We start from the raw sequence: 25,600 nt of genomic DNA, 5'->3' as shown, positions 1-25,600 counted from the left end.
AGGGAAGGTCACTACTAAATGTACAAGTACATGAAAAAATTTGGAATTTTCAACTAGAGTAGGGACCACAGCACATCGATAAAAAGTACTGAAACAAGTTGGAGTAGTCCATGGCAGTAAACCAATAAGAAGTGTTATATCCCTACTGTGCTCAAGATACCATAACGGAAATGCACAGTAGGGATATAACACTTCTTATTGTTTTACTGACATGGACTACTCCAACTTGTTTCAGTACTTTTTATCAATGTACTACAGTCCCTATACTCTAGTTGAAAATTCCAAATTTTTGGTGCACTTGTTTGTTAACTTTTTTTGTAAATAATTTTATTATGACTGGTGAACCCACACATACCGTATCTGAAATGGCACCGCGGGCACGCCTGCGAGCTTCAGCTATATCAATTATCATCTGAAAAGTGAAGTATCCATTACGCTTCGTTGTCAGCTAAGCTCAATCTGTTACACAGCATTTCGAATCAAGAACTTTCCCGGAAGCACCTCTACAATCTACGCATACCAAAAGAAATGGTGCCGTGCCCCATTATCATCTGAAAGGTGAAGTATCCATTACGCTTTTCTGTCGGCTATGTTCAACCCATTACACAGCAATACGAATCAAGAACTGTTTGAAAAGCACCTCTGCAATCAAAATAACCACTATGTAAAATACAGACGATTTCCATTTCAAAGGGAAGCCATCACATGCTCACACCAAATCGACACCTTTCCCTGTAAGCAAAGATGAATTGGACACAAAGGAGGACACTGGTAAGTCCATGAAGAATGCATTGTACGTACTGCCGTATGCCAAAAGGCACCTGTCAGGCCGAAGCGACGTCGAACAGTGAAAAAATCAAGCCCATAGCTTTAGCCGTTATCGAGTTACGTTTGTCTGAAGGCACCAGTCAGTCAGTCAGTCAGTTACTTACTTACTTACTCAGTCAATCAGTAGAAAATTCTGTCAAATAAAAAAAGTTTTAAAATTCCGTAGCAACTTGTTGAAAGCGTTTTGTGTTGATCTGAAAACTTGTTTGGGCTTAGTTTTACCTCACCAGTACTGCCTCATCATCGTAAGGGAAAATTGAGGCTGGTTTTTTGGGTGATATTATTTCGTGGACCACGCCTACTCCTTTGTGGTCCCTACTATACAGTTACTATCATACTGTATGATAGTGAAGGTAACTACTAATGTCTGCCACAATACTCACTACTTTTGTGTAGTGACGTTCACTACTAATTTTGTAGTGAACATCACTACATGGTAGCGATGTTCACTATTAGTGAGGGTCACTACAAAAGAGTAGTGAAGGTCACTACAAAAGTAGTGAACGTCACTACACAAAAATAGTGAGTATTGTGGCAGAAATTAGTAGTTACCTTCACTAGTTTGTTTTTACCGTACATCAGGAAAAATTCGTCGTCAAAAAATTTTCGTTGCTGGCTGTATTGACGAAAATTAAAATGACGAATTATTTTTAACTATATATATACGAATAATTTGCACATACAAATAGCTACATATAGTTACTCCATCAACTATTTTTCGTCGATTATGTTAGTGATGAAATATGCTGCATCGAAATTTTAATAGACAAAAATTTTCTTCTAGGAAGGGCGTCAGAGTGGGTGCGACCAGAGTCTCACCACTGCCTTTTTGGCTGGATATTTGAAAAAACTGTAATAATAGATGGAAACAATTGACAGAAACAACACTGTTTTCACTCAAAATGACTTCAAGTCAACTTCATATATTTTAGGCACCTCTAAAAATATATTCAGCTTTGCTTTGTTTCTCTTTGTAGCTATTTTGGAACATTCCTTACAGTTATCTCTTAATCTCAAATGATAAGCTTTAAGAGATAATTATGGAGGTGCTTTTTGGCAGTATACAATTTTGTCATTAAACACTTGTCAGGTAGCTAGCTAACTAGCACCTTGCACACAGTGCTAGCTATAGCCCAAAATTTGCTTTCTCGAAATGTCCAATTTTCCTGGGAAGGAGGAAAGACATTCCCCCAGACTGAGTCTTACCACTTTCACTTTTACTCTGACGTCCCTGTCTTCTAGAGACCTACAAGGAGACCATAGAAAACTATAGTCAGAAATTTGAAACTACAGTATACATTGAAAGCAGAAAATTTATGAATGATTTTAAGTGTTAAATTTATATCAGGTAAATAACACTGAAGGAAATTGTTTTCAGTGTTAGTAGTGACAAGTGGTTGAATGTGCTTGTATATGTATCACATAACAATGGATGTTATTTCAGTATCATATGCCATTCATAGATCAATAGTGAATGCATGCATGTTCATTGTACTTTGCTGTGTAGAAAACAACTAAACTGTAAGGATATAATAATACAATCTGCAAAACAGGAAGCATCTTTATGATAACTACAAAGTGGATTCATGATACGCATACATGTGAAGTTAAAAGAGCCGGCTGCAACTATCATTTATGTACAGCCATCACTCCACAAAATTGTATGTATTGTTTGCTCTAGACCATATTCAATGATCTCCTTCATTTTCAATGTCATCTCATGTGATGTGCAAGGGAGGGTTTACTTTGACATGGCAGATGATCACAGCATGTGGCATGTGTGAGGGTGCAGCCTCCAACACTTTAATATTTCATCTGATCTCTAACTGGCCTCACATTGAGTGTGTGTGTATTACTCTGACTCTCAAAAGTTATTACTTGAAATTGTAACTGGATTAGTTATTAGAATAAGTTATATTCATACTTTATACAGAGAGCGCCGAGACTCAAATAATCATCACAGTTATCCATTCACAATGCTTGGCAGAGTTATACATGTTGGGTGGCATGGGTGCTTTTGTAACATGTATATGCCAAGGACTGTTAAGATTATAAATATTAGGGACCTTGTGCAACATATCCACTGACATTAAAGTAGCAGTTGCCAAATCTGTGATCATCATTATTGCTCTTTCTTAAAAAACAAACAGGAGATTCTATAGCTGAACTGAACTCTCTATAAGGTAAGTAGTGTTTAGCAAAAACCACAGTAGAAACTGGATGAGGGAACCATGTACTCTCCCATAGCATACTCAAACAAGATATCAACCAATACCCAGGCAGGCAGGCATAGTTATCAGGGTTGTAATTGGGGGAAGTGGTGTTTGAAAGGATATTTCTCTAGTTTTGCCAATTAAAAAGCTGCCGTGCAGGAAGGCAGATGTGGACATGCGTATTAGCAGAAAGAGAGTACTAAGGCTATACTTTAGTTGGTGAGTAAAGCCAAACTTTGCCACCTGTTTACTTTAGTGAAGGACAAGTGCCGTCAGACTACCCTATATGCCCTAAAATTTAAAAGCCACTTAAATGATTGATATACTCTAATAAAGAAGTCACACAAATACTTTAATAGAACATTTAAACATATTTTTATTGTTTATCATTTATGTCATTTTCTCTTAGCTTAAAAACCCCCAAAAATGTAAGATGAGAATAAACCCCTTCTACTCCTATAATTTGTAAGGTATTTATTTGTATTCTGTATCTTGCTTACAGAGTTCACTTCCACTGACCTACCGTAATTTGCTTCTTTTTTTCGTTGCAAAATAATTTTCGTATGCAAAACTTGTACGAAATTTCTTACACAAAAATTTTTACTAAGATCGAACTACTCTGATAGAGCAGTCATTCATGTAAATCATATGAAAATAGTTTTACATGAAATCTTTATCGCAAAATTTTTTTGTACAAAAATAAAGTGAATTACAGTATACACCTGCATGTACAGTGTATATCCCTCTTAGTTCCTGGCCTAAGAAACACTACAAAGCTAAGGACATAACCATGACTTTACATATCAGTGCAGCAATAACAACCATTTCTCATAGCTGGAAGTCACACATTATCTCCAATATTTGCTTAACTTAATTGTATGCCACTGAAGTATGAGTCTAGGTTATAACAGCTTTTTATTGAGCAGAGTGTACTGAGTATAAAGCTGAAGCAAACTTCAGCAAATTTTCACTCAATTTAAAAATGTCTATTGTAGTCTTTTGAATTATAGCTACTGTATTGTGTTAATAATAACACTAAAATTGTTACAGATTTATTCTCCTACTGAAGCTGAGCTGGAGCTTACATGTTCTACTACACCTGAAGGACGTTCATGTAGTAGTTTAACTAATGATGACAACTACAATATTTTAGTTGCAAATGTAAGTCACTAGATATACTTCCTTGTACACTGTACAATTGTTACTATCCAAATGCATCATAATTAATACAGTGTATTACTATCAGTATATGCATGCATGCATAGTTATACATATATAATATGTACTGTGATGTTTGCATATAATCAGGGCCGCCCACAGGGGGGGGGGGGGGCAACTGGGGCATTTTGCCCCGGGCCCCAGCCTGAAAGGGGCCCCAGGAGGCCCCATGAAGGGCCCCCTGAATACCTGTTTAAAAGATCGATATACTCTAATAGAGCAGTCAGATCTAAATACTCTAATAGAGCAGTCATAGTATTCTTCAGAGGAGCAGTGTAGCAAACTTATAGATAAGGAGATATGGTTGGTGATGGGTAGTTATTGTCATTGCCAGCAGGTTGTGACCTTTTTTTTTTTTTTTTGGTCTTCACCTTACAACTTGGGTCAAGGGCCCCACTTTAACTCTTTGCCCTGGGCCCCCTTAATTTCTCTGGGCGGCCCTGCATATAATATACATTTCTGAGCATTACATTTATAAGGCTCACATTTGCTGGAGAGAGGTATGCTTGTTTTCCAAGTCTAATGTTTATATAACAAGTATAGTGTTGGTTACACATAATTTATTCAATGTCTTTATATTACAGACTGCTGAAACATGTATTTCCAGCTATTTAGTTGGACAATGTAGTCCAGAATGTATGCAGGTAATCAACTGTGTGCATATGTTGAAGTATTGTGCAGCAGGAATCACTGAGGTATTTCAGAGATCACAGAGGGATAATGCTCATTAATTTTATATGGGCAAGAGACAGTTGTAAAGCAACATCTGTGACTGGATTTGCGAAAGGGCACATCAAATTTCCATGAACATAAATAACTTTGAATCAAAATAATTTAAGTTTTATTCATCTATTTCAGGGGCTGGTCAAGTATATTCAGACAATTTTGCAATGGTTTCAAAATTTCATATCAAAATACTCTAATTAAGCAGTCAACTACCCTAATAGAACTTGTATATTTTTTAAAGTTACTTAGTTTACCAATAGTCTAAAATCATATCTCAGAGTTTTTAACACCTGGAATTTCCTGAGGGGGAGGAGGCATCCCCCCAGACCCTCAAGAATGGTATGCATGACTGTCGTAAAAAAAGAAGTGAAGTTATGCAAAGTTTGGAGCAGAGACAATTATATTGTTTTGCAGTAGACTGGTCATAATGTCCTATCATGTGCAGGCTTGATCAGTTGTGGTGGGACGTTTCAACTAAGAGTTAGATTGTACATGGTTATTAATTCTTGAATCAACTGTTCATGTCATCCATTTTCTTGTTGTGAGCTACTGTAACATTGCTAATTGAATGGCAGTAGGCCTAGTACTTTCATGGCCACTCCCCGTAGGCTGTAAGAATGTAGTGTCCCCTAGCAAACATAAACCAAACAAATAAACTATATTCCTTATGTTCCTTAGGCTCCATCCCTTTTCTTTTGATAGCTAGGACATTATGTCTGAGGAAACTGTGTTATGGTCAGACACAGAGGTTATTTGGATGGTAAATGTCCCGTGACCAACTGTTATATTTGTCTCTGGTTTGGAACATGCTCCAAACAATTCTTTAGCCTGCTCCTGATACTATGCCAGCAGAAGCATGCATAAGAACCCAGAATACCTGCATGGTGGTGTTCTAGTTTCTGGCAACTTTCTGAGATGGGAAACAATCACAAATAACTATAGAATTGGTAATAACATTAATTTGCATACACTGTATGTGTAGCCAAACATTTGTAGCACACTTGTACCACCATTTAAAGCTTGTACAATGCTTATATTAGGGTGTGCAGGAAATACACAAGACTTATGGATGCTGTTTTGCCTTACAATTGCTGAGCAAATATCAACATAATAGGTATGTATTGTGCTTCATTTGTTAATGTGCATTAGCTGCGTAGCTGCATTTGCATAACATAGTTATGCTGTTTTACACTACAGTGACAAAAAGTGGTTGTAACTGTAGCTGATTTCTTTGAATGTACATGTGAGCTAATTACAAAAAATCAAGAATTTTAAGTTCGATTAGGAATCATAGAAAGAAGGTAGGGAAACAAGGGAGGTCGTCTACACCTGCAAATATACTAGTGGACATTTAATCCTTAATTCAGTCTTGGTAGGTTGACTGAATTAGGGATTAAATGTTCACTAGTATATCTGCAGGTGTAGTTGTTTCACTACTTTTTATTTCCATGATCCCTAATCAAACTTACAATTCTTAATTTTTTCCTTATACTTGTATTTCCTATGAACAATGTAACTAACTAATTAGCAAACTCTCACTGTGAGCAATATCTCTCACAACTATTTTCACACACCTATATTTAGCTATACAATTATTTCATTGTTAGCTACATTATTGGTAAACAATAAAATTAATTTTAATTAAATAATAATAATAATAACCTCCCTCCCTCCCTCACTACTTTAGAGGTATCTAGGGGAAAACTAGGTATTGGCCCAATGATGATGAAAATTGATGCAAGTGGGTCTTAATCATAGCGTACTACCAATCTGAAATAGCTATAGTGTCATCTCCAATTTGATGGAATACTAGAGTAGTTACAATTGCAATTTTTGATTACTGTTGTAATACTGTAATAGAGCACGTATTTTTGAGGATTTTTATATACCTACAGTATGTGATACCAATTACCACCTTTGCTTTGTAATCATTATTATTTGTGACTGGACCTGGGCTTGTAGGTGCAAACTACACCCCACCACACAATGGGTCATACGTATCTCAGAACTGCAATAGAATATTTGCATTCTATCAAATAGCCAATTAAGTGTTTAATAAGAGCTGATAATAGCATAGTGCATAGCCATAGCATGATGGAATTAAACGTTATGAATCGACAGCTGTTTGTAAACAAGAAATGTAGTATTGATTAGTACAAACAAGCCCATTACACCTCCCTCTAATTCAGTACAGCTGTTACTAGCCATTTAAACATCCCTGTGTTGCCAATATTAAATGCACATAATTATCGCATTTTGTATCGCCTCAGAGCGTGGTCTCTATTGGACATGAGCGTGGCTCTACAGGATTTAGGGACATCTAATTTTATGTTTTAATATTTTTTACACTAGCACTATATCCATACACTTGTCTTAAGGTAACCTTTAACAGGATGGGTATCTGATGTGATGTCTTCATATTTATTTATTGCATGATATATGTACAGTATAATACAAAATTTTGGCAGGAAAAAAATAATAATTGGTGAATTTGGTTAATTGACTTTGACTTGCCAAAATAATTATATTGTCCAATTTTAGCCAACTAAACAGAGAGAATGCAGTGTGACACAAGTGTTCACCAAAATATTATCCACCAAATTCTATCTTGAGTTAAATTGCAAAAAATTTTTCTTGCCAAAGTTTTGTATTGTACAGTACATTAAGCTAAATAGTTTCTTCAACTACAGGCAACTATCAAATGATTTATTTCTCCTTCAAGCTAGCTTAATTCCTAGATTGTGTGGTTTTGAACCTACTTTCTGTAATGTAAGTTTGTATGTGATTGTTGGTAATTTGTCATTTTGAAATGCATTATTGAGACCTTATTTGTTGTATTATACAAGGAATGGGTACTTAGCTATCAACAAACAATGAAAGTATTACACTTTTGTATGCAGGGAACTAGTATACAGTCATCTCAATTGCAATGTGATGCTGGTATAAATGCACTGTTTGATCCTGGAGATGATTGTAGTAATGCTACAAGAGCACTGATTCTTAACTTTGACTACACCAACATTGCAGCCCTATACAATGATGATTGTCCCAACCGTTTTCAAATATTTACAGAGGAATGTGAAGGAATCCTAGAAAATATTAACGTAAGATATATGTGTGTAGTACTCTTGTAAAAATGACTGCTTGTCCAACAAATGTAATATATTCTATAATCATGCTACTATTTAGGGATGCACAGAATGATGGTGTAATTTTTACCTTCCTGGTAAAGCTACCAAAGCTATGATGCTTAATTCTATGTCAATGATCAATGAGTCAAATGAATATGAATTACTATGTGGTTCAGCATCCAATTCTTTTACTACAGTTATAGTGCTGCACATATAAAATTGCTTCATTTGAGGGTATTATGAATGGTAGTGAACTTTACATATTGTTTTACATCCTAGTATAACCAATTTTAACATCAAAATTAGTTACAGAGTCTTAAGGAGAAACACAAAACTTATCTGTGCATTATAATCTTGCGGTGTGATTTCTGCACAGTAAAACAAATAAATAAATAATTATTTACAAAGCAGCCTTGAAGTAAGGCTTCATTAGTGTACATATCATACAGTACAGTAGTACTGTATATTAGGGATCATGGAGATTTGGGTTTTCCTAGCCAAAAAATTCACCCAAAAACCAGCTTCACAACTCCATCCTGGCACCTTGGCAGTAGAGTAAAGTATCAATTATCGGACAATACGATGTTCGGACAGCTGCCACTCACTTCCTGGAAATCCTGCAGCTTAGGTTATTGTACCAAAAGGTAGGCTACAATAAGCAATAATTATCCTCCAACAATCAGCTTTGTGTGATTAAAAGCTTAAGAGTTACGGCGAATAGTATGCTTAGTCCGATAAAATCTATGTTCGGACAAAACTATCAGTTGTTGGACTTTGATTTTTACTACCAGTAAACAATGTCCAATTTATTTCAAATTTGTATGTAATATACCTGTACTCATTAGCTATTAATGGCCAAAAAATGGTTTTGTTATCTTTAGCATAGAGGGAGTACGAGCCTCCCAATTTTTAGTGGTATTGTCGGAAGCCCTCCGCTTTAATTTAGCCATGCCCACCAACAGAGTTTGTATGCTTTTGCAACAAATGCACCAGTGCTAAACCACAGAAGAAGGTAAATAAATATCTCTCAAGAGTAGAGGTGTGCTTTAAAGTTGATATTCAGGATATTTCCATTGGAACGCAGTATTTTTGGCGCCTAAATGAAGGAGATGCACGCAGTGGCGTAGCCAAACCCGGGCAAGCCAGGGCATTGCCCGGGCATCAGACTTCTTTGCCCCACCATCAGCTCCTAGAGTAATTATAAAGACGTGGGCTGGATAGCTCGAGATTTTGCTAATGTTACTTAACTAGTCACTGTACAAGAATAAGTATAGCACAACTTATACAACACTCACCGTGCCATTTTCGCCGATGGTTTCCTTCTTTTTGGCTAAACAGAGATGGGGTTATCCAAGGGATTTTCCCTCCGAGTAACTTGATTGTGCACAAATAGAGGAGGCAATAAATAGAAGCAAGATCACGTGATTACAAAATACTGCGCAGCATTGTGGCAAGGAGTGAAGGACAAAGAATTGGTTTCACTATAGTGGGCTGGACGGTTTACATTTGGATTATGTAATCACGGTAGCTATTGGTGTGGTCAAAACTCGGGAGGCAAAGCAGTCTAGAGGTATTTGTGAAATTAGCACCCATCTATCTGTGTGGATACTGCTCAGTTCAAACGGTATGGAGTACTTGTTCAGTCAGCAATTCTTTTCTTTTTGTTTCCACTTTTCTAGGCTAACAACTGTAGTGGCAGAGCATTAGTCATCACGTGATAGAGCGCCTCGTGCTTTAATTCAAGAATCTTAGTAGTCTGGTATTAAGACACATGTAGCTAGATGTATGTAATGTGTTAGAAGGCCAATAGCTAGCTAGGCGTTCGCTTCTATTAGGCTGATATTAGTCATCTTGCATACAGTAGTGTAGGATGATACATAATGCATTTTAAAAATGTTATATTGATGTCCATATGAAGATGGGCATTTGTATGTGTGTTACATAGGAAATGGCTTGCCCACCCATTGCCCAGGCATGGTGAAAAGTCTGGCTACGCCACTGGATGCACGCTAGGTGGAAAAATGAAGTTATGCAAAACCACCTTCTGACCACCTACATATGCTAGTCTTGGTGTCCTATCAAAAATACTGTCACGGAAATTGAAAGGCTTTTCTTTCTCTACCTTATATGGGTGAAACAAAAAGGACGAAAATATTGTTTTGTGCATCCATAGAAGGTAGAAAATGAAACATCTTTTCATTTCTAGGTGGTATTCGCGATTGAGGCACCAAGACTAACAAATGTGGTTGGTCAGAAAGTTGTGTCTCGTAATTTCATTTTTCCACCTAGCGTGCATCTCCTTCATTTAGGAGCCAAAAATACTGCGTTCCAATAGAAATATCCTGAATATCAACTTTAAAACACGCCTCTACTCTTGAGAGATATTTATTTACCTTCTTCTGTGGTTTAACACTGGTGCATTTGTTGCAAAAAGCATGAATTCTGTTGGTGGGCATGGCTAAATTAAAGCGGAGGGCGTCCGACAATACCGCTAAGGCCAATGAAACTTGATTACCAGTTTCTCGCTCAGATTTTTGAAAATTTGATGCGGGCGGTTATTATTCATTATTTTTCCAAAAGTACAACACACATCCAAAAATGACGATTTCTGTCAAAAAAAACAGTGAGATCTACACTGATTATTCTTGCATTAAATAGCTAAAGTACGTTACTAAGGCCACTCCAATTTGTTTTTATGTTTCTGGTCATCTGAAGTTTAGTTTTAGATGCAGGCGGGCGGAATTCAGCAATAAAGCAACAATGAGGTGACTGCTCAATTAGAGTATTTTTGTGATTCACTGACTGTTCTATTAGAGTATATCGATCCTACTATGCACTCTGCCCATTTCTTGCAGGTTTTCACTGATAAAAGACATTATAGTGACACATAAGCAGTTAGATTTAGCATGTTTGTAGCAGCCCAATATTTGTCTCTGAAATCCAGCTTTTTCAAAAATCTGATGCGGGCATATTCCCCATGTATTTCTGAAATTTCACTTTCTGCAAAAAAGGATGCGGGCGGTGGACCAGAAACATAATTACCAATTGGAGTGGCCTAATCTATAACAAGTGATTTTTTCATTAGAGTATAGCTGATTGCTCTATTAGAGTAAAAGTGACTGTTCTATTAGAGTATTTCGATCTGAAATACCAATAATGAAATTCCATGCGGGTGTATCAAAAGCATGCGGGCGATGACGCGAAACTGCTAATCAAGTTTCATTGGCCTAAACATTGGGAGGCTCGTACTCCCTCTATGCTAAAGATAACGAAACCATTTTTTGGCCATTAATAGCTAATGAGTACAGGTATATTGCATACAAATTTGAAATAAATTGGACATTGTTTACTGGTAGTAAAAATCAAAGTCTGACAACTGATACTTTTGTCCGAACATAGATTATATCGGACTAAGCATACTATTGGCTGTAACTCTTAAGCTTTTAATCACGCAAAGCTGATTATTGGAGGATAATTATTGCTTGGTGTAGCCTACCTTTTGGTACAATAACCTAAGCTGCAGGATTCCCAGGAAGTGAATGGCAGCTGTCCGAACATCATATTGTCCGATAATTGATACTTTACTCTATTGGTTAGGTATAACCAAGCCCAAAAGTGCCTTCAGTACGATCCTAAAGGCTTCTAATAAATTGTTACAAAATTTTTACAAAAAAATTATACAATGGAATTTTCTACTGACTAACTGCCTGCCTGCCTGATGCCTTCAGGCAAGTATAACTCGATAACGGCTAAGGCTACGGGCTTGATTTTTTCACTGTTCGACATCGCTTCGTCCCGAGACGTGCCTTTTGGCATACCGCAGTAAGTACAATGCACGCATCATGGACTTACCTTTGGCCTCCTTTGTGTCCCATTTCTTTTTGCTGACAGCCAAATGTGTCGATTCGCGGTAGCGCGATGCATGGCTTCTCTACAGTACATTTGTAAGCGGGAATCGTCCGTATTTTCCGTGGTGACTGGACTGATTGCAGAGATGATTCTAACACTGTTCTTCGTTTGTAACCCTGTGTAACGGCGCTGTGTAACGGCGCTGTGTAACGGGCTGAACATAGCTGAAAGCGAAGCGTAATATAGCCGCTGCACTTACGAGGCAGTAATTGATAGTTGGGGGCGCGCGAATCGTTGTATTTTCGTGGTGACTGGATTTTTGCAGAGGGACATTTTTTACTGTTTTTCGTCTGTAGCGCTGTGTAACAGGCTGAAATCAAAGCGTAATGGCCACTGTACTTTCGAAGCAGTTTGATAGCTGGGGCGCGCGTTCAGACGAAAACATTAATTCTGGCGCCATCCTTTCTTTTGATGCGGTATGGGTGGGTTCACCAGTCATAATAATGTTACAAAAAAAAGTAAACAAACAAGTTAAAGGAAAAATTAGAAATTTTAAGTTCGATTAGGGATCATAGAAAAAAAAGTAGGGAAACAAGGGAGGTTGCCTACACCTCCAGATATACTAGTGAACATTTAATCCCTAATTCAGTCTTGGTCTTGGGTATAGACTGGATTAGGGATTAAATGTTCACTAGTATATCTGCAGGTGTAGGCAATCTCCCTTGTTTCCCTACCTTTTTTTTTCTATGATCCCTAATCAAACTTAAAATTTCTAATTTTCCTTTATATAATTAATATCTGTTCATACTATAATTTTTATTTCAAAACATAAAAGTGATATGACAGTCAGTGTTGTAAAACAGACCAGTGACATTCAACAACAGAAGTACTAAAACTTCACCAAAGATAAAAGTGTTACAGTACTGTATCTTTTACCTAGAACATGTCCCTTGCCTGCACTAAACCAAAACCAAACTTAACAGTCCACCTTTTCTGTACAGAAAAGCACCTGCTTGACAATTCTTCCAACTGATCTAATTGTAGTGCACAAATGGTTTATAAGATAATCTACAGTGTATCAATTATCACTGTGTTTGGTGTTCATGCAAGAATGCACCTTTTTTCAGTACCCGTGTGCTGTGTATCCTATAATTAAGAGAAGGTTACCTCTAGAAAGAGAAGAATGATTGCGACCGGATCTGAGAAAGCTGGTTTTATCGCCCATGATAACAGGTAGGCTAGCTTGCGCCAATTATGCCGGCATAATTTCAAGCATAATAGGCTAGCAAAAGCATCAAGCATTATGCCAGCATAATAGGACGATTTTCAAGAATTTTAATTAAAACATGCAATGCGTGTGCCAAAAATACTGCACAACATGAACACACTGCACATTGTTACTACATTTCATATCAAAAACCTTGCAGTGTTATTATTTTTACTATTTCTTGACTGATTATTCACACTTTACGCAGTGGCGTAGCTAGGAAAAAATTTTTACTGAGGCAAAGTCTATAATATACATTGACCTAATTGAGAGGGTCTGCTTCTGACTCAAAATACTTTCAGGTATGGGTGATGCAGCATTAATTTAGCAGGTTGACTATTTGGTTGGATGGAAGAAACTGTTTCAGAAGACTGAGCGTTTTTCTACGTGTCACAAGTAATGCTCCAGCTTAGCTAGTTAATGCTACAGTATACCATGCTTCAATTATTAGATTGCATGCATTCAACACAACTTACTTCGGAGATATTTTGAGTGGTCAGGCCATCCATGGACTGCAATGGTAGTCATAGTCATGCACACTACTTTTTATTGATCTGATGTGATGTATAAGTCAGAGATTATCTCTGTCATGTGATGCTCAACTGCATGTTCTAAGCATGTCAAGCTAGGGAGTCTAGAGGCATGCTCCCTCAAGGAAAATTATGCTTTGAAATGGCATGTGGAAGCTGTTTTTGATTGTAACTGCTAATGCATGATGTGCATGATCAATTAGCTCAATGCAATGCCATGCAGTTGACTATTTGGAACTTTTTGAAAAGTAATGTAAAGACAATTAACATAAATGTAAATGATTTAGACCAAGCAGTGTAATGAGCGGATGTTGGCACTATCTGCACTCAAGTTACTATTTGAAAAAAAAAAGGTGTAATAAGAATAGTGGCTATAATCTGTACTGAATGCTCTATTAGAGTATATTATGATGACTGCTCTATTAGGGTATCTCGATCTTGTTACAAATTCAAATAGCTGTAAAGTGGTCCAGCACCGTGTCACCATAGGCTCCAGCCCCGCTTAGTACTACAGCCATTAAGTGTGGTACAGTAATGCTGTCTAGTAACGTTTGAGTAGAAAATCCGGGATGCCAAAACTCAGGCCTGTTCAGCCTGTTGTTGAGCATTTTTTACCGAAGCAGCTGCCTCGGTTGCCTCAATGGTAGCTATGCCACTGTTATGGAAATAAGATCGAGATACTCTAATTGAGCAGTTACTTACTCTATAATACAGCAGTCAGGAAATGCAGATATACTCTAATAAAACAGTCAGCTCTCAAGCATAATTTTGAGCATAATAGGCTGAGCTTTGAGCACTGCTCAAAAGCATAATAGGCAATTTTCAAAACATAATTGACTCAAGCCTAATAACAGGTTTAATTTTTCACAATGAACACAAAGCTACATGAACACACTGTCAAATTTCACTGTCAGAATCAGCCAGTTTATTATTGCTTTTGTTGGCTGCTTTTCCCAAACCCAGTGGCAAACCATACGAGTGGTCTAGGACTTTAATAGAGATCTGGGGATGCTGTGGTGTTGAGATCTGAATGGTCCATGATTTGGTCTAATTCATCTCTACGCATTCTTTTTCAATTTTGTAAACAATGTCTTGTCCTTCCCTCCATCCCCCATCCACCGGAGTTCACCTGATACAATCAACCTCGGGTTAAAACTATATAATATTATGGTGGAAAACTTAGCTAGTAATTAGCTACTTGTACAGAGGATGCTCTGAAAGGTAAGGAGTTGGTGTAAAATTAAATGTGTGAAAATTTGGTACATGTAGCTTCAATCATTCGCAAGCTGCAAACCAGCATTTCTGATACATTAAAACAGGTGATAGACCAGTTTTCCCAAAGACAGTCAAACATAATGATATTTGTGGGAACATATTTAATCAGTAGCTATATATAACTCACTATTATTTTCATGATTTACAGGTGCCACCAATAGATGTTGTTAGAAGTATTATGAATCTCAGTCAAATTAGTAATGTCGATGGAGTTAATTGTTCTAACTTTGTCCCCATTTTGTTTGATTTTTTTGGAGATGATATGGATGATGATGATGTTGATAATGAGGTATTATGTTAGTATTCGTAAGGTTAATAGTATAAGGGGGAGTAGGCATATACTTATTTAAAGTGGAGTCAAGGGTGTAATAAAACTATTAATTAGGTGAGGCAGCACAGATGACTGCTCTAGTCAATAATGGTGTGGACTATTTGAATCTCTGAATACTCTATTAAAGTATCTCAGTCTTTTCTGTACATAGAATGATGCTCTTCATTGGTGGACCAAGGGGGTTTCTGAGGTTTCCAGAAACTGGTCAAGTATATTGAGGCAATCACATTGATTTGCAAAGTTGAGATCGAAATACTCTAATAGAGCAGTCAACTACCCTAATAAAACAGTCACATTTTGTATTTTTAAAAGGTTACTTACACTGTAAAAATAGTATCTCAGAGTGTTTAAAGACTGAACTCTTCCCGATGGCATGCTCCCAGGCTCCCACAATGTTGTTCATGTGTGTTGTACGCTTCAAACTTTACATATCTCCACTCTTTAGCCTGCTCCTGATATATTATTATTAATTATTATTAATGACATCACATTTGTATTATTATTAGTACTTGGTTATATAATAACACCTTACAGCGATAGCTATGCTATGCCAGCAGAAGCAAGCATAAGCAGAATATATCTAACATAAAGTTACATAATTATGTTTAAAATGTCAGCTTTAAAGGTTTCTTGGTGAAAATTGCTAGATTTGATCTCAGAATATATATATATTTTCAAAAATTTCCTGGGGGAGCATACCCCCCAACTCCCCTAGATTTTAAAGTGTGCATGCAGCCAGAAAATTTGGAAACTTGTTGCCAAAATTCCTTGCTCATTATTTCATAGACAGCAGAAAGGGTTACAGTAGGTGTTAATTGGGTATAGCTACTTTTTTGTGTGTATGATTTGGATGTACAGGCTATGCCTCTATCCAAAATTTACAATTACAATTACAATTAAATCCCCCTAATTGGTTGGCTAAGGAGTCATACCCTCAGAATAAGACATGTATTTCTAGAAACAGGGCCAATAACAGTATTATAGAAAGGGTTCAAATGTCTAATAGAGCAGTGAAAGTGTTTCATGTAGTGTGCCCCTAAAAGTTGTCTTACAGCAGTGATAGTGTGTTCCTTAAAGTGGTTTTATGGCAAACTTAACCTTTATCTGCATGTGGATTAAACTGCTTACCTCCCAATTCAATTCAATAGTTGTGTATGTATCTTACCATTGTGTATGTATCTTACCACTGTGTATGTATCTTACCACTGTGTATGTATCTTACCACTGTGTATGTATCTTACCACTGTGTATGTATCTTACCACTGTGTATGTATCTTACCACTGTGTATGTATCTTACCACTGTGTATGTATCTTACCACTGTGTATGTATCTTACCACTGTGTATGTATAAAGCTACCAAAAAGCTTCTGATGACTATATTTACCTTATGGCTAAATATTTGACGATATGGTATGCATACATGTATGACCATAAGTTAACTGTGGTAAAATTGTTATAGCTATTGTATGGTGGTCTATTCTTTTCATAACTATTATTTGTATCTCTATTAATTTATTTATATATTATTAATACTGTATAATTATTGTGAGATTTTTTTGTTTCATCACTGTAGTTTGTATGCATTGCTGACTTCAAGTTTGGAAGATGTTCAGATGAGTGTAGGATGGTAAGAGCAGGAGTGTTTGCAGTAACATGTGCAAACTTCATGTCTACATACTTCATTACAGATTCTGTTGAATATAACAGAAACATTTGGATGTTGCTTCAACATTTTTATTTCTTCGACTATTGGCCAAGGGTATGTAATAAAACAGCATGTCATAACTATTTAAATTTCCTAGCAGTGATGGAGTTTCCAATCAAATTGAATATGCCATCCTGACAAGGGAGATGTTTTCACTTTGTAATATATCATCACCAGGATTTTGTGGAGTATGTTTTATTAACTATAGTTTCTAATGATATTTTAAGCATATTCAGGAAACATATCCACAATATACAACTGAGGCAAACAGATGCATTAATGCTACAAGAAGTTTCTTTGGAACTACTAATGTTGATTCTGTTGAATGTTTGAATCATTTTCGTACTTTGGGAGAAATGCCGTCATCAGATGCAGTAGATATTGCAGCTGCACAAATTTGCACTGGTGGTTGTCGAAAATATTTGAATGATTATATTAATTACCTAGCAGTGTGCCAAGTAGTAGCCAAAGTAAGTGACATATGTAATGTCCTTGTAAAGTATACAATACAAAAACAAGCCACACCCTTTTTACAGCTTTGCATGGAATTCACTTCTTGTTGTATTCTTAATACCCTGAATCCAGCAAAAAACTGACTTTAGACTTGCTTTTCCAAAATTTCTTCTTATACAGATACATATACATGTGCATATATACAGTACAGTGAGGACTATATAGAAAAGAGAAGTTAGTTACAATAGTATTGTATTGCATACCTTATGAACCTAATCCGAAATTACGTCACAGACATAAAAATGGCCACTGCAGTGTAGGAACATTCGTAAAAATTTGTATGGGCGACTATGGGAAGAAAATTTTTGAACGGCAATATCTCAGCCAAGAAGGAAGATATCGAACTCTAACTAGCATGTATGGCTATAAGACGCTACAATAAGTACGTAAAAGCGATTTTCGGCTGATTTTCAAAACAACGCTAGATTCCTATTCTTTCAGCTAATAACCATACCTGCTGGTTAGAGCTCAATATCTTCCTTCTTGGCTGAGATATTTCCGTTCAAAATTTTTCTTCCCATAGTCGCCTATACAAATTTTACAAATGTCCCCACACTACAGCAACCATTTTTATGTCTGTGATGTAATTTTGGATAAAGTCCATTGTTAATTACTATTATGTGTAATACTCTAATAGAGTACATATCTAGTGGAATTTCTAGAACAAACATTGGTAGATCTATGAAAATATGAACTTTTACTATTGAGCAAATTTAAAATTTTCGTTTACTGTAGGATATAAAATTAATAATTGTAGTCCCCGAAATGAAGGAGAAAAAACAAAGAAATTAATCCAAACTTTGAGGGCTTGCATTTCACGAATGCATGAAGCAATCTTGCTCGAATTCGTTATGTTGGGTGCTGAAGGTGGAGGACATTTGAAATGTAATAATCATTCTATTTGTGGCATGCTGGGTTTCTTGGCTGCATGGCACACCATTGTGTGGATATGTTGTGAAAATTATTACGTATGTACAGATTGTAATAAATAATCCCTTACCGCATAACTAAACTGAAAATTCTCTTAAATTCCTATCCTTAAATATACAGAGCATCGTAGCAAACAAGCCTATTTTGACTACTTATTACATGAACACAATCTAAACATTATTGCAATATTATCTGAAACCTGGCTTAAACCTGAAATCTTGTCAAGTGAATTTTTATCAACATAGTATAACATCTTTAGGAAGGATAGATCAGATGGATGCGGCAGTGTATTGATTGCTTGTCATAACTCTTTAAACTGCCACCATTTGAATATAAACCTAGATACAGAAGCCATTGCTTGTCAACTTACCCTCGACAATCACCAGTCTTTACAGACCTCCTAATAAACAGATGGACAATGTAACAAATCTGTCATTTTTTTCAAAAACATTGTTGATCGCCACCTTACTTCACCTATCTGGATTGCTGGAGACCTCAATCTACCGAACATCAACTGGGACACTAATCATTTCAGTAACTATACGTATCCATCTAGTTTATGTGGCACAATTATTGACTTTGTCGGCGATATTGCCTTTGTCGAAGAATATGGTTTTACACAAACACTCAACTTTGCTACTAGAGGAAATAATATCCTTGATATATTTTCCACCAACACACCATCTCTAGGTAAGTCCTATCATACTGTCCCTGGAATTAGTGACCATGAAGCAGTTGTTGTCCAATTAATAATTTCTCTTGCTCCTCAGCAACACAGCTAGCCCAAGAACCATCTACATCTGGCACAAGGCTGACATGTAATCTATTAGATCCACTATAGAACAATTTAGCTCCAACGTTTTCACTAGATACTCTACATCTACCTCAATTACCACCTTATGGGAAGAATTTAATCCTTGTGTTGTACATGTCTATCATATATACCAATAAAACTTTCCAACACTGGACACAAGTAACCATGGATCAACTCTCACATCAAACATCTCTCATGTAAAAAACAACGCCTGCACAACTTAGCGAAGTCATCTAGCTGCCCACTTAGATGGCAAACATATAGAAATTTCAAAAAGACAGTCCAACAAGAAAATCGTAAAGCTTACCACAGATACATAGCATCCCTTACCAACAAAAATGATTTGATAACCAAACAGATATGGTCCTACATTAAACAACAATAGAAAGACAATTTTGGTGTTTCCTCTTTAAAGCACAATCATATAGCATATAATATAACAGCAACCAAACTAAAGCACAACTACTGAACAATTATTTTACCTCAGTTTTCACACACAGTTCATCAGAAGCTCTTCCAACTATTCATGAATCACCTTTTCCTGATATTGCCACTGTCTCTGTAGACACCAATGGAGTTGTTAGTGTCGAAATAGTTCCAATATTGACACTTATATTTCAAGCATGTATACATTAATCCAGAGTTCCACCTGACTGGAAGCAAGCAAATGTTGTTTCAATCTTTAAGAAAGGGACTATAATAGCCCTCTGCAGCAACTACAGACCCGTATCATTATCATGCATATGCTCCAAGATTTTAGAACACGTGTTATATTTGCACATCTTCTCCCACCTTTCCCAACACAACATGTTGTGCAATGAACAACATGGTTTTCGTCATGGTCGATCTTGTGAGACACAGCTCCTACTAACTGTCAATGACTTTGCTGAATCCTTAATCAACAATGGTCAAACTGATGCAAGGCCTTTGACAAGGTATCACACCATCATCTCTACCATACATTGGAATACTGTGGCATACGGGTAACACTTTAGAATGGTTGAAAATATTTTCTTCCTGGAAGACAACAGCAGGTATTAGTTAATGGTGAGCACAGTGATGCAACTGAGGTAACATCAGTAGTTCCACATGGAACTGTTCTTGCACCATTACTATTGTTGTGCTTTATCAATGATTTACTAAATAATATACTATCGAATGTAAGACTATATGCAGATGATGTCCTTCTGTACACCTCTATTAATTCAAAAGAAGACTGTTACCAACTTCAGAAAGATCTAACTACCTTGGAAAGAGGGGCAAATGATTGGAAAATGACATTTATCATTCAGAAATGTGAATTCATCAGAATTACAAACAAGAAAAAGCCAATCCTTTTTTATTATACTTTGTATAATAGTGTTATACAAGAAACAAGAAGTGACATATACCAAGTATCTAGAACTTACTATTGACTCAGAGCTATCCTGGTCTCAGCACATCAGACAAATAACTAACAAGGCTAATAGCATTAAAGGATTTTTACAACGTAACCTTCAAAGCTGTCCAATCTCTGTCAAAGTGAGTGGTTACAAGTCTCTTATCAAACCAATTCTAGAATGTGCCAGTGTAGTTTGGGATCCTTATACACGAAAGGACATCTTAGCTATTGAATCAGTCCAAAGACATTGTGCAAGATTTGTGTATAATAACTACTCTCCATAATATATGCAAGTGTCACAAATATGGTGCAAAACTTGAATTGGTCATCTTTAGCTCACTGCAGAAATCAACTTAAAGCTATCATGATGTTTAAGATCATGCACCAATTAATAGATATATACTGACTGACACCATACTTATACCAGCTCCATCCAACTACTGTTTACGAGGTCACTCAATGAGGCTACTACAACCAAACACTAGAATAGATTCGTATCTTTATTCATTCTTCCCATTAGCTATACAGATTTGGAACAACTTACCTAATCATCTGCTCAAGTTTAAAACAATTTAAAGCAAGGCCAACTGGACAATTATTAATTATATGATCTGTTGATTAATTGCACTTTTACCTGTGCTTGTGTTATACTCTTTGTAAGAGGTTTTGCACAGTAAACAATAACAATAATAAGTAATATTACATGTGGTGTTCTAAGTATGTAGCAGTAATAAAATATAAATGTGTTGATGGAAGAAATAAATAGTAGATGGTTGTTCAGTCTGTAACAGAATGATTTTTTAAATAGGATGATGATGGTATTGATGATGATGGTATTGATGATGATCAGTTAGCACACATTGCTGTGAACACTACTTGTAGAGTAAACCAAGCAAACCAGAGTTGTTACTCTGTCATTAATAATGATGCCACACTGACAGCTGTGGGATCTGCATTTGTAAGTTTCAATTGCTTTGTGCTAGTGCATGTACAATACATTATAAAACTGCTCTTTATAACTCTGTGTAATGCTATGTTATATATCAGTTTAATACACTGTAGCTCAGTAGCTGAAACAGTTTTACATTAATTGCTAAACAATAAGCTCGAAAACATTTTGAAAACCTTAGGTATATATTTAAAGGCAAAACAGATAAAGTGTAAATAACCACAAGTCATACACCCACACTAGAGTCATTATTATTGATGTATGCATACACACCTGTTGATAACTATACACACAAGTTTTCATGTAAAAGTATAATCATGTACTGATTATGATTATTCATTACTCCAAGAACTATCACTAAAGCCATTAAACAAACAATTTACAGTGGAACCTCTGGTATCCAAACCCCTTGGGACCAGGGAAGTCTGAAAAGTCTATATCTGTGAAACTGTGTGCAATTAACCGTAAACAATGTTAGTAAAAGTAATATTAGACTATCCTAACAGAACAGTCACTACTGTAATAGAACAGTCTTTTCTCCATAGTTCGGTTAACCAAGAATCTTGATAAGTGGAGTCCAGATAACTGGGGTTCCACTGTATTATACACTCTTAAAACTACAAATGTTAAAATTCATTGAAAGCTTTTGATTAAGCTTGATTTCACTTTTATGTGCATAGGATGAGTGCGCGTCTGTTGTTAAAGGAAACTGTTCAACTGATTGTCAAAAGGTGATTATTTTGAAGGCACATATGCTGCACATCAGGAATATTTCAGTATTCATAACACACAGATACACAGACACAGTACACACAGTGTCAACAATATAAACCCATATACCAAGTAAATATTTAATCAAGACTTCATTTTCATGACATTACATAGTCATAACACCCCATACTAGAATGCTTTGTCTCAACAATGACTTTCTTAAAAATGACTGTGATTTTTTAAATTCATAATAGTACTTAAAACCTCCCTGTGCATTTACAGTTCAAATACTGAATCCAATGCTGTGTTTAACTATAGTTAGATATTACATTCTATTTGTACAGCTGCTTACTCAAGCACATGAATCTACTGGATGCTGTCTTGCAGAATATGGTAGAGTTTTACTGTAAGTCACTGGTACAGTGTATCCCCTTTAAATAGGGCTCCAAGGCTTCAATTACTAAGTGCTCCAGTCATGAAGTATGTATAATATGCCAGAGGAGGAAGAAACATTCAAAGGTTGGGTGGGTTCATGCCAAAATTTGGTTGTGCTCTTGAGGCTCAACAGCACAAAAAAATTGTTAAGTGTTTCAGTAGCTAGGCAAACAAGAAATTGTTGGAAAATGGTGCTTTTAAAAAGTAATTTTAGTGTAATTAATTAATACTTGTACAAAACAGCTGACTGCTTATTTCGAGGCTTGTTTAGATTTTGACTGCTCTAATAGAGTTTTTGAGCTTCATCTTCATGAATGCAATGTTGGAGGCCTTAGGCCAAGCTCCAACCTTCTACGACCTTTGTACACTTTTGTGTTTGGGACTTATACCATGTAGAGGTGGTCTAAGTTGTGTCCACCAAGTGGGATATCACTGTACTATATGCACAAATATTACACAAAGCCACATGAAATGTTGTTTTCATTTTGTACCAACCAACTCTTAGTCAACATACACTGTAAATGGGTACATACCTGGTTGCTTGAAATTATTCAGACATCATATATGTGTGTAGGTTTTCTTTAAACCAGCTTGTCTATAATTAATGTACTGTATGGTAAACAGGATTTGATAAAATTGGGCTTCTACATCTAATTCTTTGACATTGCAACTGTAACTTGACCATGCAGTATGCTATTGACCTACAATTGCATTATGAAACACAGTTTAACGCCATCACAAATGGAACTTGTGTGATTTAACAGCTTGCAAAGTTTATTCAACGTTAATTTTGGTATGTATATATACTGCAGTATGTATAAATAGGTACTGTTAAGCATTTTCCTCAGGTGATTTCCTTTTCCCCAATAATATTTATGGCCGACGCAATGACATTCTGAAAGCATTCACAGTAGCTACACAGCAACCTTTGTTGAGCAAAAGAAACCCTATAAGTTGTTGTTTTTGCAAACCACTAAAATAGTATATAAAATGCAAGCAGCTTCATGGGCTTTGCTTAAAGCATTCTTACAACAAAGTATGATGAGCAAAGTACATGTAACTGCATGACTAACTGTCAAGAAGATGCTTCTTTATGCTAGTGTATTTATCTTAATATGTACTTCTCTATTAGAGAGACTCCATAATAAATCCACAAAAATTATTAGTGATTCTAAAAAATTTATTATGTAGCCAAGCAACTCAACTCAAAATTGTCAACTAATATTTCTGGTCAGAGCATTGTACAGGGTGTAGATTTTAAAACTACATTTTATAAAAAGATTCTGTCAGAAGATTAGCTAAACTATCAGATTTCATCACACCCTAGCATAATAGTTGGTGGGAAGGATTAAGATACGTATAGCCAAAATTATTCTTGGAATGGAGCTGAAACTGCAATATATTCTAAAATACTCTAATAGAATGTTTAAATACCCCAATAGAGCAGTCATGCACTTCATAAAAATACATTTCTAAATTGAGTAGTCTAAAATTTAAAATGCCTTTTGCTGTTGTGTGTCTTCCCACTGTACCAAGTGCTTCTAAATATGCATAGGAGTTATTTTGTAATTGAAGGGGTCAGCGGCAAAAGGGCCATTTGAAATTTTAGGTGACCACATGGTGGGCGTTAAACAGAAATTTGGGACATAATTGAATTACTGTAATATTAGGTTAAAATTTTTTTTGAGATCACCATGAATTTTTAAATTTTGTTGTTTACTTAGTGACAACATTATTCGTATGGCTAAAACAAGCCATTCCAATTTTTAAAAATTGAAAAATCTGAAATGGCACATGTCCCCTTTTTCCACTGACCCCTTCAATTATTTTAGTGTTGTAAGAATGTTTAACCTTACAATTACTATAGTAAAGCCTGTTAATGATATGGTGTTTTAGTTAAAATTAATACTTCAAATTGCATCTGATGAATTTTGAGACATCATGAAAGCTTACAGCTTCTGGGGGGCACAGCTTCCAAGACCTCTGCTGTCAGAGATTCTATACTCCCCTTCCTCAACTAATTCCGCCACCACTACACTCTATAAAGTCAGTGTGTAACAAGATCACTTTTCAAATTATTAGTAACTAGTAGCTACACAACGAATGTATGTTTTGGCTGAAAGAAAAGGTATGCATGTAGCTATGTATGTACGTAACTAGATGAAATATACTTCATGTCAGAAAGTTTACATGCAATTTGTTTTAAAATTATATTTTAGTGGTCCTACTCTGATTGAAGCTGCATCACAGATTTGCAACATTTCCTCACTCAACACTAGATGTCCAGTGAGTATCAATAAGCGATTTTTGTAGAATACAAATGTATAATGTTTGTATTATATTATTTGTAATTGGTAATGTATAAGAACCATTCTGCTACATAAACATCCAATTAATTATTTAGTTTAATGTATACATACAATAACAATGATAATATACATTAATGCAGAATACAATTAGTTGCAGTGGAATCTCTCTTATCCAGCAGTCTGGTACATAGTACTGTCAGCATCTCAGAAATGTCCATATCTAGGAAATACTTGTTATTGCAAGATGGTAGATAGTTCCATGTATACGTATTTCCAATACCAAAAATACTTATGTCTTATGCAGTGCAAAACTGTGCTGACCATTAAGCAGGGCATGTATGCATGATTCATGATTTTCATCTTTTTTTACTGTGAGCTATCTCAACTATCAGTCTCTAATCTCAACTATCAGTCTCTGCAATCAAATTTATATTATATATATGCTGAATGCATCATATACCTCCCCCAACGCACGTCAAGAATT

The 25,600-nt window shown here is 36.0% G+C and overlaps 1 protein-coding gene across 4 annotated transcripts in view; it reads left to right on the top strand.

Annotated features, from left to right (window-relative positions):
- LOC136266327 (uncharacterized) overlaps positions 1-25,600 on the top strand; it is a 37,625-nt gene that overhangs the window by 11,690 nt on the left and 335 nt on the right. Inside the window, exons 1-15 of one of the 4 annotated variants that reach the window (XM_066061342.1) lie at positions 2,230-3,011; positions 3,076-4,202; positions 4,844-4,903; positions 6,026-6,099; positions 7,676-7,754; positions 7,886-8,089; positions 15,186-15,326; positions 16,943-16,996; positions 17,058-17,128; positions 17,175-17,262; positions 17,311-17,544; positions 21,521-21,670; positions 22,342-22,392; positions 22,717-22,778; positions 25,027-25,093. In XM_066061342.1, the coding sequence (XP_065917414.1) occupies positions 4,898-4,903; positions 6,026-6,099; positions 7,676-7,754; positions 7,886-8,089; positions 15,186-15,326; positions 16,943-16,996; positions 17,058-17,128; positions 17,175-17,262; positions 17,311-17,544; positions 21,521-21,670; positions 22,342-22,392; positions 22,717-22,778; positions 25,027-25,093 (1,281 nt within the window). In that variant the 5' untranslated portion in view covers positions 2,230-3,011; positions 3,076-4,202; positions 4,844-4,897. Of the gene's footprint in view, positions 1-2,229; positions 4,203-4,843; positions 4,904-6,025; positions 6,100-7,675; positions 7,755-7,885; positions 8,090-15,185; positions 15,327-16,942; positions 16,997-17,057; positions 17,129-17,174; positions 17,263-17,310; positions 17,546-21,520; positions 21,671-22,341; positions 22,393-22,716; positions 22,779-25,026; positions 25,094-25,600 lie in introns of those variants that run through there. The other 3 variants (XM_066061343.1, XM_066061340.1, XM_066061341.1) reach the window with 3 other exon arrangements.

The sequence above is a fragment of the Dysidea avara genome, chromosome 9 (assembly GCF_963678975.1).
Source record: "Dysidea avara chromosome 9, odDysAvar1.4, whole genome shotgun sequence".
In the NCBI taxonomy this organism is placed as follows: domain Eukaryota; kingdom Metazoa; phylum Porifera; class Demospongiae; order Dictyoceratida; family Dysideidae; genus Dysidea; species Dysidea avara.
This window is presented reverse-complemented; position numbering and strand designations above follow the sequence as displayed.